Genomic DNA, 16,292 nt, shown 5'->3' with positions numbered 1-16,292 from the left:
TATTTCCATTACACGGTGCTGTTAGACTGGGGTTATATAGTTCCATTACATGGTGCTGTTAGACTGGGGTTATATATTTCAATCACATGGTGCTGTTAGACTGGGGTTGTATAGTTCCATTACATGGTGCTGTTAGACTGGGGTTATATAGTTCCATTACACGGTGCTGTTAGACTGGGTTGTATAGTTCCATTACATGGTGCTGTGAGACTGGGGTTATATAGTTCCATTACATGGTGCTGTTAGACTGGGCTTGTATAGATCCATTACATGGTGCTGTTAGACTGGGGTTATATAGTTCCATTACATGGTGCTGTTAGACTGGGGTTATATAGTTCCATTACATGGTGCTGTTAGACTGGGGTTATATATTTCCATTACACGGTGCTGTTAGACTGGGGTTATATAGTTCCATTACATGGTGCTGTTAGACTGGGGTTGTATAGTTCCATTACATGGTGCTGTTAGACTGGGGTTGTATAGTTCCATTACATGGTGCTGTTAGACTGGGGTTATATAGTTCCATTACATGGTGCTGTTAGACTGGGGTTGTATTTGATGTTAGACTGGGGTTGTATAGTTCCATTACATGGTGTTGTTAGACTGGGGTTATATAGTTCCATTACATGGTGTTGTTAGACTGGGGTTGTATAGTTCCATTACATGGTGCTGTTAGACTGGGGTTATATATGTTGTTAGACTGGGTTATATATGATGTTAGACTGGGGTTGTATAGTTCCATTACATGGTGCTGTGAGATATTTCATATGTATGACATTCAGTTCCTTATCGTGAGTGAGCTGCCCTCAGGAAGTAACACCCACAGGAAGTGTCCTAAATAGCTTTATATTCCCTATATAGTACACTACATTCGACCAGAGCCCTATGAAGTAGTACACTATACAGGGAATAGAAGGCCATTTGTGACGAATCTCTGGTGTAGGATCCGTCTCCTGCATCATGTTTTTCTACATGTTGGAGTGGTTTAAGTAAAAAACGAAACTAAATCTGTCTCTGTTCAGCAGGATCCATTTGGAGACGACAGAACACGAGATAAGCTCTATTCCGGAGAGAGGAGATAGCAAAGTAAGTATCCAGAATAAAAAATAGGGAATAGCAGATAAAGAGATTATCTAGATTAAAGAGTATTAGACAGAAGTTCATTGAATAATGGTTGAACTAAAGTCACTGGCAACGTTTACAGAGGAAGTGAATGTTAAGATGGCGGAGGAGTTTAGACCATTGTTAATAAAAATATTTTGGTGGTGAACGGAATACTGAATACATTTTGACAACCACATATGCACATACTTTGGCAATTACATGAACATTCAATTCGCTATGAGTTTAATTACTGAGAATGGAACGGAGGTGTATAACTTTGAACAGAGTTGATTGGAGTCAACACATAGTGTAGAGTGTAGGATCTCCTGCATACTGTTGTTACATGGAAGTAGGAGTCCCATCAAACATGTCCACATCGGGCCCAATGCGGGTTAAAATATTGGCCCCATGTAGGCCGTACACATTCGACCGATGCGACTATACTGTAGAATAATATACTACACTCTGTAGTATCCCTCATGTGTAGTACTTACTATAGAATTATATAGTTAACTGTAGTATACTGTAGAATAATATACTACACTCTGTAGTATCCCTCATGTGTAGTACTTACTATAGAATTATATAGTTAACTGTAGTATACTGTAGAATACTATACTACACAGTGTAGTATCCCTCATGTGTAGTACTTACTATAGAATGTTGTAGTACACTGTCACGTCCTGACCCTTGTAAGAGGTCATTTTTCCATAGTAGAGTGGTCAGGGAGGGCGTGACAGGTGGTTGTTCTGGGTGGTTTTGGGTTTTCTGGTTATATGTGGGCTTTTTCTATATTTCAATTTCTATGTTTTGTTTTCTATGTTTTGGCCGGGTATGGTTTCCAATCAGAGGCAGGTGTCTATTGTTGTCTCTGATTGGAAGCCATACTTAGGCAGCCTGTTTTTCTTTTGGGTTTTGTGGGTAGTTGTTTTCCGTTTTGTCAGTGTACCTTATGGAAATGTTGGCTGTTGTTTTTGTTATTTTGGTTTAAGTGTCATCATTAATAAAGGAAATATGAGCACTTTACACGCTGCGCCTTGGTCCCCTTTCGACGACCCTTGTGACATATTGTCACGTCCTGGCCAGTATAAGGGTTAATTAGTATTGTAGTTTGGTCAGGACGTGACAGAGGGTATTTGTTTTATGTGGTTCAGGGTGGTGTGTTTGTTTAAAGGGTGTTTGAGGTAGTATTTCCGGGGTTGTGGTTTATAGTCTATGTTTATGTATTTCTATGTGTAGTCTGGTGAGAGTGTTTCTATGTTGTGTTGATTGGGGTTGGGACTCTCAGTTGAAGGCAGGTGTTGTCTATCTCCCTTTGATTGAGAGTCCCATATATTGGGGTGTGTTTGTGTTTGTGATTCGTGGGTGATTGTTCTGTGTTGAGCCTATGCTTGGCCAGACTGTTAGTTGTTGTTAGTTCGTTCATTTTTCTTGGTTTGTTATTTTGGTGTTCATTTTGTACTTATTAAATTCTCAAGATGAGCATACACGTACCTGCTGCGTTTTGGTCCTCTTTCACCGACGACAACCGTGACACATATACTATAGTAATACTACAGTAATGTCTGCAAAAACCCTACGGTCCGCAAAACCAGTACACTTTTTAACTATAGTAAATACTACAGTATTTAATTTGCTTATACCCTGCCTATTTCCCTCCGCATATCCCAATTTGGTCAATGCAGGTTATAGAAAATAGCAGAAGCACTGAACAATCTGTTCAGACCCCAGTCCTACCTACAGTACCTACAGGTTATGAAAATGTAACCTTTTACTACTCCACCAGTAATACTAAAACAGCGAAGGAGAACGCCTCCAATTCGATGTCAAAGATAATAAAACAAAAACACCATAGTAAATACTACAGTATATTACAGTCTGTAAAAACGCTACAATAAATACTACAGTATACTACAATCTACAAAAACACTACATTAATTACTATATTTATACTATAGTTAACTGTAAATACTACAGTATACCACAGTAAATACTACAGTATTCATTGTAGTGTTTTTGTCTTTTCTTTTTTTGCTGGGTTTTTGATTGTGGGTTAGCCCGTGTTGGGCTGGTGTGGGCTTTTTGTGGCCAGCATGTGTTAGGCTGATTTGAGTTTGGTGTAGGCTAGGCCTGTGTTGGGTTGGTTTCGGCTGGCCCATGTAAGGCTAATGTGGGCTTGGTGTGGGCTAGCCTGTGTTGGGCTGGTGTGGGCTTGGTGTTTGCTAGCCTGTGTTGGGATGGTGTAGTCTTGGTGTAGGCAAGCCTGTGTTGGGCTGGTGTGGGCTTGGTGTTGGCTTGGTGTGGGATAACCTGTTTGGGCTGGTGTGAGCTTGGTGTTTGCTAGCCTGTGTTGGGATGGTGTAGTCTTGGTGTAGGCTAGCCTGTGTTGGGCTGGTGTGGGCTAGCACATGCTGGGCAGGTTGGGCTTGATGTGGGATAGCTAGTGCCCACCTTACCCACCGAATACCCACATGGGGCAAATGGGGTCATATTTGCTGGCTTTCCTGGCTTCTATGGCAGCAGACCAACAAATACAGACAGCTTACAGTAGCTTTATACAGTAGGTGAGGAATCAGGGCAAAGGGTTTCAAAATGCCTTCTATCCCATTCACTAGGAAATAACTGAAAAGTGTATGCTTTTACAGTATATGTATAGTATTTAGTTTGCGTAGTTCAGCAGTGTTTCAGTGTTATCAGATCGAGCTGAAATTGTCTTTTACATGTATTAGAAATACGTATTTTAATTACCTCTGAGTATTTTGTCATTTGAATTACACTGGGCTGAACTACACTCCAATGTATTCGATATTTGATATTCTCAAAATACTGTCATTTGTATTTTCAAAATGCAAAATACATTTACATTTTGTGCCCCCCCCCCCCCCTTTCACCATGCATTGGTATCAGAAGTCTAATTGCACTATGGTGTAATAATAGCTTCTACTCCATGAAAAATGTAAATGTAAAAGTGAACAATTGCAAAGCATGCTGAGTATTATTCTAATGAGCTCCGCCCCTGAAATTAGGTAAAAAATAATACCCAGTGTGCTTTGCAGTTTATTTTGGTGTGTTCATTTTCACTTATATATTTTGATTTTGGTAATTTAGCAGACACTCTTATCATATTGACTTGCTCAACTTAAGGTAGATAAACGACAACATATCACAGTCATAGCAAGTAAAAAAAAATGTGTAACTGTTACTGAGAATGTTGTTGCTGTTCATCCCACCTACTTGCAAATGTATTCATATCTAAAAATGCAAAAAATGTATCTTTTTATGAAATACTGTACATCACAAAATACAAGTATGGTATTTTGTTTGTAAAATGAGTAATTCAGCAGTGTTTTAATTATATCAGATCAAGCTGATATTGTCCCTTGGTCTTTATGGTATTTTGTATCAGTATTTTTTCATTGTATTTAGTCATTTTTACCCATCCTGGTTTTCATTCATCAAACTTAATCATATTTTGACTGAAATGTTGTTTGTTTTTTGTTGTAGATTGGACATGATAAAACATGTTGAAAATAACCAAGGCCAACTGGAACAAACGACAGCGCCACGTAAAAATAACATTGTCTTTGTTTAACAAAGCTTAATTCAAATGTGGCCGTCGTTAATCCCAATAGAAAGCAAGGAACAAAGTCCTGACCAAAAACCATTGGCTTTATCTCAAATCAATCAACTCTTTCTGAACCTCTCTCTGAACACAGCCTCTGAGCACACTATACGTCTCTGATTCTTGGCCATGCCTCGCATTAATGTGATTGCTAAGATAAGATATATGCAATACATTAGTTGGAGTGTTTGATATTCCAGGCTTATCTGTGCTGTACTTAGTAATAGCCTAGGGGAAAGGTTACTCCCTCCTTGCCACAGGAATTATCAGCCTTTGCAGGCGTCATCAGATGCCACAGATGAAAATCTATTTTCCCTCCACTGTGAGAGACTCCCAACATAGCTACCTGTCATGGCAGGCAAAGTGATACCAACCCTACCCAATGCTGGGGGGGGGGTAATTCTCATGGACAGTGAACTCATGGACTCACTCTCATTTCTAGATGTCTTGAGTGCAAGTGAGTTTGAAGATGAACAAATCCACCCAGCAGTTGCTTTGAAGACTGAGTCAGATTTTTACAAGGGAACCCCACCTAAATGGATGAACTTTTACCTGGCTGATGAGAGGGCAAACTCTGACAGCAGTGCCACACCTACAGGAGAAGAAAAGGAGATTGAATTTATCTGAAGAGATGGTTATGAAAAGCTGAGGGATCTCATCAACTTACAGAGACAGGGCAGTTGGAGTGTAAACAGTATTAAGCTGTTGCACCAGCCAGGCAGTGGAGGAACCACCCTGGCCATGCAAATACTCTGGGACCTGAGGAAAGAGCTCAGGTGTGCTGTTCTGGTCGACCCGTCTTCTGACAAGAAAGATATGGGCAAACAAGTCCAGAAAGACCCCCTGTCGGACACCAGGACTATCGCTAAACAGGTGATCGAACTTTTTGCAACTGGTGGTCCAGAAAACCAGAATACAGTGCTTCTTTTGCAGGACAATGAACACCTGAGGGACCACTTACAGGACTTTCTCATCAGAGAAATAACAGAGCAAAAAATCAGTGCTAAATTCCCTGTGGTCATAATTCTACAATGCATACGCTCGGCCAGTATCATAGACGATGAGGAGGATGAGAGTAGAACTGAGGCAGATTTACTCCTGAAATCACGTCTTTCTGACAAAGAGAAAACAAGCTTTGTTAGCAAAGAAAAACTAATACAGAGGCATCACAGAGACGAGATGGGGAAGTTTCACGGCTTTGACATAATGCAACATAATTACAATGAAGAATACATCAGGAAAACATTTTGTTCAAAAGAGGGAAAAAAAATCACCGAATATCTTCAGCAAAACAAAGTCTCCCGCAACACCAAACTCTTTGCCTTTTTAGCTCTGGTGAACTCCTATGTTCCTGGCTCCTACCTCTTACAGTCACAATGTGAGGCATTCCTCAGCCATCAAGACCCCTTTGGTGTGAACCTGTCATTTGAGAAACGCATGCAACCTTTCAGTGATGTCATAGTCACATTCTCAAGACATGGAGGAGAAGACAAGAGAGTCCGCATAGCACACCCAGTACTTGCACATCAATGTGTTCAGTTGCTGGCAGATGCTGGTATAGCTAGGAGCTCAGCAACACTGGACTTTCTGCAGTACTTAACCAGACAACAAATTCAGCCATCCTTGTTACTGTTCTTCAAAGACATGTTAACAAAGAGAGAAACAACCTCAAATGGCCAAGAGATCTTTTCCAGGCTAATTCTAGATATGGAGAAACGTGAAGGCATTCCTCAATGTGCGAATGTGTTGAAAACCGCGTCAGAAACATTCAAGCATGACCCGTTCTACCCTCAATCTCTTGCACGTTTTTACTACATCAAAATGTCTGATTTTACAAGAGCTGAGATTTGGGCTGAAAAAGCAAAAGAGAGAGTGCCCACCAACTCATTCATTGCTGATACACTTGGACAAGTTCATAAGAACCATTTGTATAAACAAGTCAATGGAAAATCAGGTGAAAAATCAGGGACCAGAGACATTTTGTTTTGGGCAGAGAAAGCTATCAAGGCTTTCAAACAAGAGGAGGAGTTAGCTGAAAGGGAATCAGTGAATCACATGGAGGGTGACAGTCCAACAAAAATGTATCACACCTTCAACAACAGGGGAATCTTTGGTTATCTACAGGTTGCTAACATTGTTTATAATTCCCTCACAAATCTCAACCCAAAATGGAGGAAACTCCTTACCCAGGAAATATCAGCTGAACATCTCTCGATACTGTCTGAGGACAGAAAGCTCATGAAGTACCAGACTTTCATCACCAGCCTCAGAGGTGCGGTTGAAAGGAAATTTTATTGTTTTTTTGAGAGTTACCTCACTTACTCTGAGCCCAGGAACTGGAAGGATCAGACACCATACTTTCAGCGAGACATTGTTGATTGTTTTAGGAAGTATTCAACTGCCCCCAGTCCAAAGGAGGACTTACCATTAAAGACACTCAAAGAAGAAATGGCCTCTACCTTTCCTGGCCTCTCCTCTCTCAATCCAAATGCCAACTTGAGTAAAATCACAGAGCTGTGGAAAATAATCAATAAAGAAAACCCTGACGATGTTAACACTGCCTGTAATTACATCCTGGCCAACATCCTCCAGACCAATGGGCCAGTGGCATCTCCAGAACCCACAACTCTACCACAACTTAGAGCCATTCTTCAGAAGTTCATGGAGAAAGAAAATACCAAACTTTGGACTCCTGAGTTTTACCTCCTTGTCCTCCTACTGTTTTGGCCCGAGGAGGCAAGAGAGGGCGATGTCACCAATGACATTGATCTTAACAAGTATGTTGAGTGCATGAAACAGGCCTTTGACAACAAATACAAGAAGTACCTACAATCTAGGGAACTTGTGCCCTTGTTTTACCTGGGTAAAGGTGCTGGGTTGAAAAGACTTGTTCACAAATCAAGCATAGACAACATCTGTGTGCATCTGAAAACAGGGAAATCAAGGACTCTCAATAAAACAAGAGGCAGTGGAGAGATCAGGCACACTTGCATTCAGGATCACCTTCTTCGTGTCAATGGAGTGGTCAGAGTGCATAAGGCATTTGCCCGTATGGCAAACAAAGAGATCGAGATTTGTCCCCAGAAACAGGCCAGTGTGTGGAAGGATGGCAACATCTCATTTTACCTTGGCTTCAATATCAGTGGCCCTGTGGCTTTTGACATAAAGTACACAATGCATACAGTCGGATCTGGAACAAATGTTCAGAAACAAAGGGATGATGCCATTAGATCAGAGAGAACCAGAATGGAAGAATCAAAAACATTCAATCGAGGTAAGTCATACCTTTACTTGTATTAGGTCTATTCCACATGATGGTGCCCATTTTTTAAAAGTTAGCAATGAGTGTAAAACTTTCTGAAGTAAATGTTTACCTGGTAATGTTGAATTACCTAGACATTGGGGGCAAAATAAGTGACTTACTAAAAAATGAATATACAGATGACAGTTAGTCTTATACAGAATATTATGTGGGGTGAATATCTCGATATATATTTATGTTAGCCAGTTATTTGGTTTAATTCAAATATACAATGGTGTGTATACTGTATCCATGGGTTTGTTTCTGAGATACAGTACCAGATGTCTCCAAATCCAAAACAAGTGAGATAATGTTGACCATTGATTCTTATTTCAGGGATTCCAATGGGTTTTAAGACTTCTAGCCACATTCATGTAAGTAATCATCTACACTTTGGCGTACTGACTGCACTGCAGGGTTGGGTTCAATTCCCTTTTAATTCAGTTTTTTCAGGAAGTAAACTGAAATTCCAACTCCAATACTCTCAATGCACATACCACGCTTGAACGCTCCGCTTCTTGTCGGCAAAAACAGTTTCAGATACGTCGTCAGGCATTGCCATCAGGAAGGTGATGTCATTAAACACGGATCAAATTTGTTAAAATTACTAAATGACATTCATAGAATTTGAAAAGCGACAACAATGAGAGCAATTTTGAAACGAGTGTTTCCACATTGCATAACCACTTCAAAGCTGATGCTTTTTTTTCTTTTAAGCTTTATTTAACTAGGCAAGTCTGTTAAGAACAAATTCTTATTTACAATGACGGTCTAGGAACAGTGGTGCCTTGTTATGGGGCAGAACAACAGATTTTTACCTTGTCAGCTTGGGGATTCTATCTCGCAACCTTTCGGTTACTTGTCCAACACTCTAACCACTGGGCTACCTGCCACCCCCATGAACATTAAATGGTCTGAGAACAAAAGTAAAAATGTTGCCTGTTCTGGGAACGTTTATTTTGAGGTTGCAGGGAGGTTCTGAGAACGTTTTACTCTGGTTCCTTAAAAGTTATCCTGGGAGGTTTTATTAACCTGTTAGGGTATAGGGGGCAGTATTGAGACTTTTTGAAAAAAGATGTGCCCATTTTTAAATGCCTCCTACACCTACCCAGTAACTACAATATGCATATACTTATTATATATGGATAGAAAACACCCTAAAGTTTCAAAAACTGTTTGAATGGTGTCTGTGAGTATAACAGAACTCATTTGGCAGGCAAAACCCTGAGACAGATTCTGACAGGAAGTGGATACCTGATGTGTTGAATTGACTTTGAGCCTATGCCATTGAAAAACAAAGGGGGTGAGGTAAATTCTGGCACTTCCTATTGCTTCCACAAGATGTCCCCAGCCTTTACAAAGTGTTTTGAGTGTTCTACAGTGAGATCTGACCGAATAAGAGCCATGGAACGTGATGGTCCATCATTCACCCTGGCGCGCGATTTGATGGTGGGTACTCTCATTCCGAAACGTTTTAAAAGAAAACCCAATGGTCCGCCTTGAATTTTATTCATGTTCTGGTTAAAAAAGGCCCTAATGATTTATGCGATACAACGTTTGACATGTTTGAACGAACGGAAATATATTTTTTCCGTTCTTGAAGTGAAGTGAAGTCTGGCTGGCTTAGATCATGCGCTACAACACGGAGGTTTTTCGACATAAATGATGAGCTTTTTTGAACAAAACTACATTCGTTATGGACCTGGGACTCTTTGGAAGTGACATCTGATGAAGAGAATCAAAGGTAATGGATTATTTATATAGTATTTTCGATTTTAGATTCCTCCAACATGGCGGTTAGTCTGTATCGCTATGCGTATTTTTCTGGCGCAGTGCTCAGATTATTGCAAAGTGTGATTTCCCAGTAAGGTTAATTTAAAATCTGACAAGTCCATTGCGTTCAAGAGATGTAAATCTATAATTCTTTGAATGACAATATAATATTTTAGCAATGTTTTCTAATATTAATTAATTATTTTGTCGTCATGACTTGACTGCCGGTATTGGAGGGAAACGATTTCCTGAACATCAACGCCATAGTAAAACACTGTTTTTAGATATAAATATGAACTTGATAGAACTAAAAATGCATGCATTGTCTAACAAAATGTCCTAGGAGTGTCATCTGATGGAGATTGTAAAAGGTTAGTGCATAATTTTAGCTGATTGTATGGTTTTGGTAAAGCCTGTCTTTGAATCGACAATGCATTGCACACCGCTATTGTCAATGTACTCTCCTAACATAACCTAACTTTATGCTTTCCCCGTAAAACCTTTTTGAAATCGGTAAACGTGGTTAGATTAAGAAGATGTTTATCTTTCAAAGGCTGTAAGTTAGTTGTATGTTTGAGAAATTTGAATTTGTACATTTATTTGGTTTCAAATTTGCCGCTCTTGAAATGCACCTGCTGTTGATAGGGTGCGCCACAGGTGGCACGCTAACGTCCCAGGTAGCCTCAAGAAGTTCGTAATAGGTTATTTGGAGATTTTTTTATATTGTAAAACATCCATTAATAGCCTAGGCTTTTATTTTCTTAAATCACTGAACACAACAGGCACTTTTCCTCTGCATAGTTACTTGTTTAATTCCAGCATTCACTTTCAGCAGTTGAATCAATTTCTTCATTTTCTGCACTAATGTGTTATCATTTACATACTGTGTCACGTCTATTTTGTCTTAGTATGCTTCTACTGCCTCTACTTTGACAGTGCATTTTCGGCAGTTCTTAAATCAGACAATTTCTAGGGGTCTGTACTCCCGAAGTTGTTAACTGTTTTTGTGTTTGCCAATTAGCTAGCAGTTCTTAGATGTTAGCAGTTTCTTACTGGTAATAAAAAGGGATGATTGCCATAATTCTTTCTAGTCATTAATCAATTATTTAATGTAACAAATCAAATATTAAACCTAGAACCAACATAGAAATACATAAACTAGACAAAACCCCATCATGGAAAAAAGAAACTAGAACCAACATAGAAATAAATAAACTAGACAAAACCCCCTGACACGCCCTGACCGATTCTACCATAGAAAATAAAAAGCTTTCTATGGTCAGGACGTGACAGTACCCCCCCCCCCAAAGGTGCAGACTCCGAACGCAAAACCTGGAAAAAAAGGGAGGGTTAGGGTGGGTGTCTAGCGTCGGTGGCGGCTCTGGTGCAGGACGAAGAACCCTCTCCTCCTGTGGATCCGCCAGCATAGGATGCGGCTCTGGTGCAGGACGAAGAACCTTCTCATCCCGCGGATCCTCCTGCATCGGAGGCGGTTCTGGTGCGGGACGAAGAACCCTCTCATCCTGCTTATCTGCCATCGTCACTGGAGGTTCCGGACCGCAACCGTCGCTGGAGGCTCCGAACCGCCGACCGTCGCTGGAGGCTCCGGACCGCAGGCCATCTCAGGAGGCTCCGGACCGCAGGCCGTCTCAGGAGGTTCCGGACCGCAGGCCGTCTCAGGAGATTCCGGACCGCAGGCCGTCTCAGGAGGTTCCGGACCGTGAAACGTCGCCGGAAGCTCCGGATCGGGGAACTGTCGCCGGAAGCTCCGGACCGTGGAACTGTCACTGGAAGCTCCGGACCGGGGAACTGTCGCCCGGAAGCTCCGGACCGTGGAACTGTCGCCGGAAGCTCCGGACCGGGGAACTGTCGCCGGAAGCTCCGGACTCCGGACTGGGAACTGTCGCGGGAAGCTCTGGACTGGGAACTGTCGCCGGAAGCTCCGGAACGGGAAGGCGCACTGGAGGCCTGATGCGTGGGGCTGGCACAGGTGGCGCCAGACTGGTAACACGCACCTCAGGGCGAGTGTGGAGAGCAGGAACAGGACACCGCGGACAGGGCAGGCGCACTTGAGGCCTAGTGCGTGGAGCCGGGGCAGGTGGCACCAGACTGCAGGAGGGTATCTCTCCAGGTACAGGGTTGAAGTGCCCTGCAGACTAAGCAGACCCCCTCCACACTCTAAAAAGAAAAAGGTTCCTGGAGTATCCTCTTCAATTGAAACTGTGGGGGAACCCCTATAAATTCATCGAAGAACCCTTTAAAAGGTGATCGAACAGGTTTCCTGTTATATTCATCAGAGGTGTACGGAGGGTGAAGTCTGTAAATCCCCAAAATAGTAATTATACAGATGATTAACAAAACATGCACATGACAGTATTCATACCTTGGCTTTTGTTTAGATTTTGTTCAGATACCTGCAGACACAGACACAGAAATGAGCAGTTCAGTCATCTGCACCCAATACAGCTAGCCTTCAACATATTCTCACAGCCTACATATTCTAACCTCTTTGTTGATTGATATCCATTGAATTGTGTCCATTTTCTGTTTTAGAAAGATTTGCACAAATATGAAAAGACAGATGGTATCATCATAAAACAATATCAATTTAAACCATACAAGGCATAAACTTTACCTTAAATTGAGATCTTTCCATTTTTCAGCCTGCAGCTGCTGTCTTTTCATATTCGAATCCAAATGTTTCAAGTTGGGCAGTTAGGTTCCTGCAAGAACCCCCACCGACTAAGGAGGGTCCTCGATGAACCCCACCGACTATGGGGTTCTTGGAAGAACCTTTTGGGGGCAATCTTCAGTGCCGAGAACCCTAAGGTTCTTCAGAGATCTTTCATGATCTTAGAAGAAGCCTTGTTGAACCCCTAATTTGTAGAGTGTAGGGACCAATAATGCAGCATGAACACCCTGGCCAGATAGTTGGTCTTAAAGACAATCAAAGTGCTCTCTAAACTCTGTGTCGTTGTGTTTTATGGATAACAGTTGTATACGAGTTTGATTAATACAAGTTGTATTGTCTCAAAGCATGGTATAATGACAGTCTCAAACACAGGCGTGGAAAGTCTCTCATTACAAACAGAGGCAAATATTGTAGGTAATGCAGCCTGTTGTTATTAACATCATCACTGCTTAGTAGAGAGAATGTAGGCCTTAAAGTGTTGGCTGACATGTTTGTGTTCCTTTTTTCTATTCCAGACCCCAACTCTTTTGACAGAACCTGAATTGAAAAACATCCATCCACAATTGACAAAAACCCATTACAGGTTAGCATTTATTATCCATGAATACATTTTTCACTTGAAGGGGAAGGTCAGGATTTTACAACCTGATGTTAGATGGTTCCTCACGCTGACAGAAGTCTAAAAACCAGGAGAAACTGTAATTCATGGTTCAGTTTTGTCTTAACAGCCGCTCAGTTGGAGTGATGACATGTGTGCAAATGTTCAAAATGTCATGGCCAAATCAACTCAAATCAACTCCATATTTGGTTTGACGTTAAGAAGAGAGAAAGCACGCCTCTATTACTTCCATTGATTGTTTGCTAGTGGTTGCCAGCTTAGTTGACGTTTGTAGGACTGTTTTATTTCTTTCTTTAAACATTTGTCTTTTTGCAAGGGGAGTCCTGCTTCATACAAAACAATGCAGCAGGATGATATAATATATAGAATTTATGATATAAATACAACAATAAAGGCAGTATCATCAGAAATACAACACTACTAAACAATACTAGAAAAAACTGTGAGCTCCAAAAGTATTGGGACAGTGAATTCTGTTGTAGTTTTGGTTCTGTACTCCAGCACTTTGGATTTGAAATGATACAATAACTATGAGGTTAAAGTGAAGACTGTCAGAAATTACAGCACTTTTTGTATTAGCATTGAGACATTGAGTGCATTATCATGCTGAAACATGAGGTGATGGTGGCGGATGAATGGCACGACAAACAGGCCTCATGATCTCGTCACAATATCTCTGTGCATTCAAATTAACATTGATAAAATGCAATTGTGTCCGTAGCTTATGCCTACCCATACCATAACCCCACCACCACCATTGGGCACTCTGTTCACAACATTGACATCAGCAAACTGCTTGCCGAAACGACACCATACATGCTGTCTGCGGTTGTGAGACAGGTTGGACTTACTGCCAAATTCTCTAAAATGACGTTGGAGGCGGCTTATGGTAGAGAAATTAACATTAAATTCTCTGCCAAACGCTCTAGTGGACATTACTGCAGTCAGCATGCTAATTGCATGCTCCCTCAAAACTTGAGACATCTGTGGCATTTTTGTTGTGTGACAAAACTGCACAATTTCGAGTGGACTTTTATTGTCCCCAGCACAAGGTGCACCTGTGTAATGATCCTGCTGTTTAATCAGCGTTTTGATATGCCACACCTGTCAGGTGGATGGATTATCTTGTCTAAGGAGAAATACTCACTAACAGGGATGGAACAAAAATTTGTGCACCAAATATTTGAGGAATAAGCTTTTTGTGCATATGGAACATTTCTGAGATCTTTTATTTCAGCTCATGACACATGGGATCAAAACTTTACATGTTGCGTTTATATTTTTGTTCAGTATAGTAAACAGGTAAGTATTTGGTCCCATATTCAGAATGACTAACAAGCTGGAGACTCCACAAACTGGTTGGATGCATTTGGTTTGTTTCAGATTATTTTCTTCCCAACAGAAAGGAAAGGAATGGTAAATCATGTATTATGTCATTTTAATTGTAAATCATGTATTATATAATTTTAATTGTAAATCATGTATTATGTCATTTTAATTGTAAATCATGTATTATGTCATTTTAATTGTAAATAAGAATAGAATATGTTCTTCTACATTAATGTTGCTAATAATGGATAATTAATCGTGAATAATGATGAGCGAGAAGGTTACTGACGCATAAATATCATACCCCCAAGACATCCTAACCTCTCACAATTAGAATAACAGGAAGTTAGGATATGATATTAACATAGTATTTTTACTGCTTTAATACACATAAGTGAATTTGTCCCAATACAGTACTTTTGGTCCCCTAAAATGGGGGACTACAGTATGAACAAAAAGTGCTGTAATTTCTAAACGATTCACCTGATATGGATGAAAATACCCTCAAATTAAAGCTGACTGTCAGCACTTCAACTTCATAGTCATTGTATCATTTCAAATCCAAAATGCTGGAGTACAGAGCCAAAATCTTTGGAGCTCACTGTACATTTTGTCTGTGAACAGGTCATTTACCAATCCCCTAAAATGCAGGAGTGAATTTAACTGTATTGTACTCTGAAATTTGTTCCATGTATGCGACACATAAAAACAAGAGCTATTTTACCTAAATCGGAATTCCAAGAGTTAGCCGTTGTAATTTGCACTAAAAGGTACACTAAAAGTATGTGGACACCTGCTCATCGAACATTTCATTCCAAAATCATGGGCATTGATATGGAGTTGGTCGCCCCTTTGCTACTGTAACAGCCTCCACTCTTCTGTGAAGGCTTTCCACTAGATGATGGAACATTGCTGCGGGGACTTGCTTCCATTCAGCCACAAGAGCATTAGTGAGGTCGGGCACTGATGTTGGCCGATTAGGCCTGGCTCACAGTCGGCATTCCAATTCATCCCAAAGGTGTTCGATGGGGTTGAGGTAAGATTTCTGTGCAGGCCAGTCAAGTTCTTCCACACAGATCTCGACAAACCATTTCTGTATGGACCTCGCTTTGTGCACGGGGGCATTGTCATGCTGAAACAGGAAAAGGCCATGCCCAAACTGTTGCCACAAAGATGGAAGCACAGAATCGTGCAGAATGTCATTGTATAATGTAGCGTTAAGATTTCCCTTAATTGGAACTAAAGGGGCCTAGCCCGAACCATGAAAAACACAGTTGGCACTATGCATTTGGGCAGGTAGCGTTCTCCTGGCATCCGCCAAACCAAGATTCGTCCATCGGACTGGCAAATGGAGAAGTGTGATTCATCACTCCAGAGAGGTCAGTGTTTCCACTATTCCAGAGTCCAATGGAGGTGAGCTTTACACCACTCCAACCGACGCTTGGCATTGCGCATGGTGATCTTACAGTAGGCTTGTGTGCGTCTTCTCGGCCATGGAAACCCATTTCATGAAGTTCTCGAAGAACAGTTCTTGTGCTGACGTTGCTTCCAGAGGAAGTTTGTAACTCGGTAGTGAGGACAACCGAGGACAGCCGACTTTTACACATTACGCACTTCAGCACTCGGCGGTCCCATTCTGAGCCATTGTTGCTCCTAGACCCACTTCACAATAATAGCATTTACAGTTTCTCTAGCAGGGCAGAAATTTGACGAAAGGTGGCATCCTATGACGGTGCCACGTTGAAAGTCACTGAGCTCTTCAGTACAGGCCATTCTACTGCCAATATTTGTCTATGGAGATTGCATGGCTGTGTGTTCAATTTTATACACCTGTCAGCAACAAATCCACTAA

General features: G+C 41.1%; 1 protein-coding gene across 4 annotated transcripts in view; it reads left to right on the top strand.

The window, feature by feature from the left end:
* Positions 1-16,292, top strand: part of LOC115204632 (sterile alpha motif domain-containing protein 9-like) — a 41,051-nt gene that overhangs the window by 20,856 nt on the left and 3,903 nt on the right. Inside the window, exons 2-5 of one of the 4 annotated variants that reach the window (XM_029770306.1) lie at positions 1,026-1,086; positions 4,609-8,000; positions 8,364-8,401; positions 13,008-13,075. In XM_029770306.1, coding sequence (XP_029626166.1) covers positions 5,468-8,000; positions 8,364-8,401; positions 13,008-13,075 — 2,639 coding nt within the window. In that variant the 5' untranslated portion in view covers positions 1,026-1,086; positions 4,609-5,467. Of the gene's footprint in view, positions 1-1,022; positions 1,087-4,608; positions 8,001-8,363; positions 8,402-13,007; positions 13,076-16,292 lie in introns of those variants that run through there. The other 3 variants (XM_029770307.1, XM_029770308.1, XM_029770309.1) reach the window with 3 other exon arrangements.

Source organism: Salmo trutta, chromosome 12 (genome assembly GCF_901001165.1).
Source record: "Salmo trutta chromosome 12, fSalTru1.1, whole genome shotgun sequence".
In the NCBI taxonomy this organism is placed as follows: Eukaryota; Metazoa; Chordata; class Actinopteri; order Salmoniformes; family Salmonidae; genus Salmo; species Salmo trutta.
The sequence above is the reverse complement of the archived record's forward strand: the minus strand, read 5'-3'. Positions and strand labels throughout refer to the sequence as shown.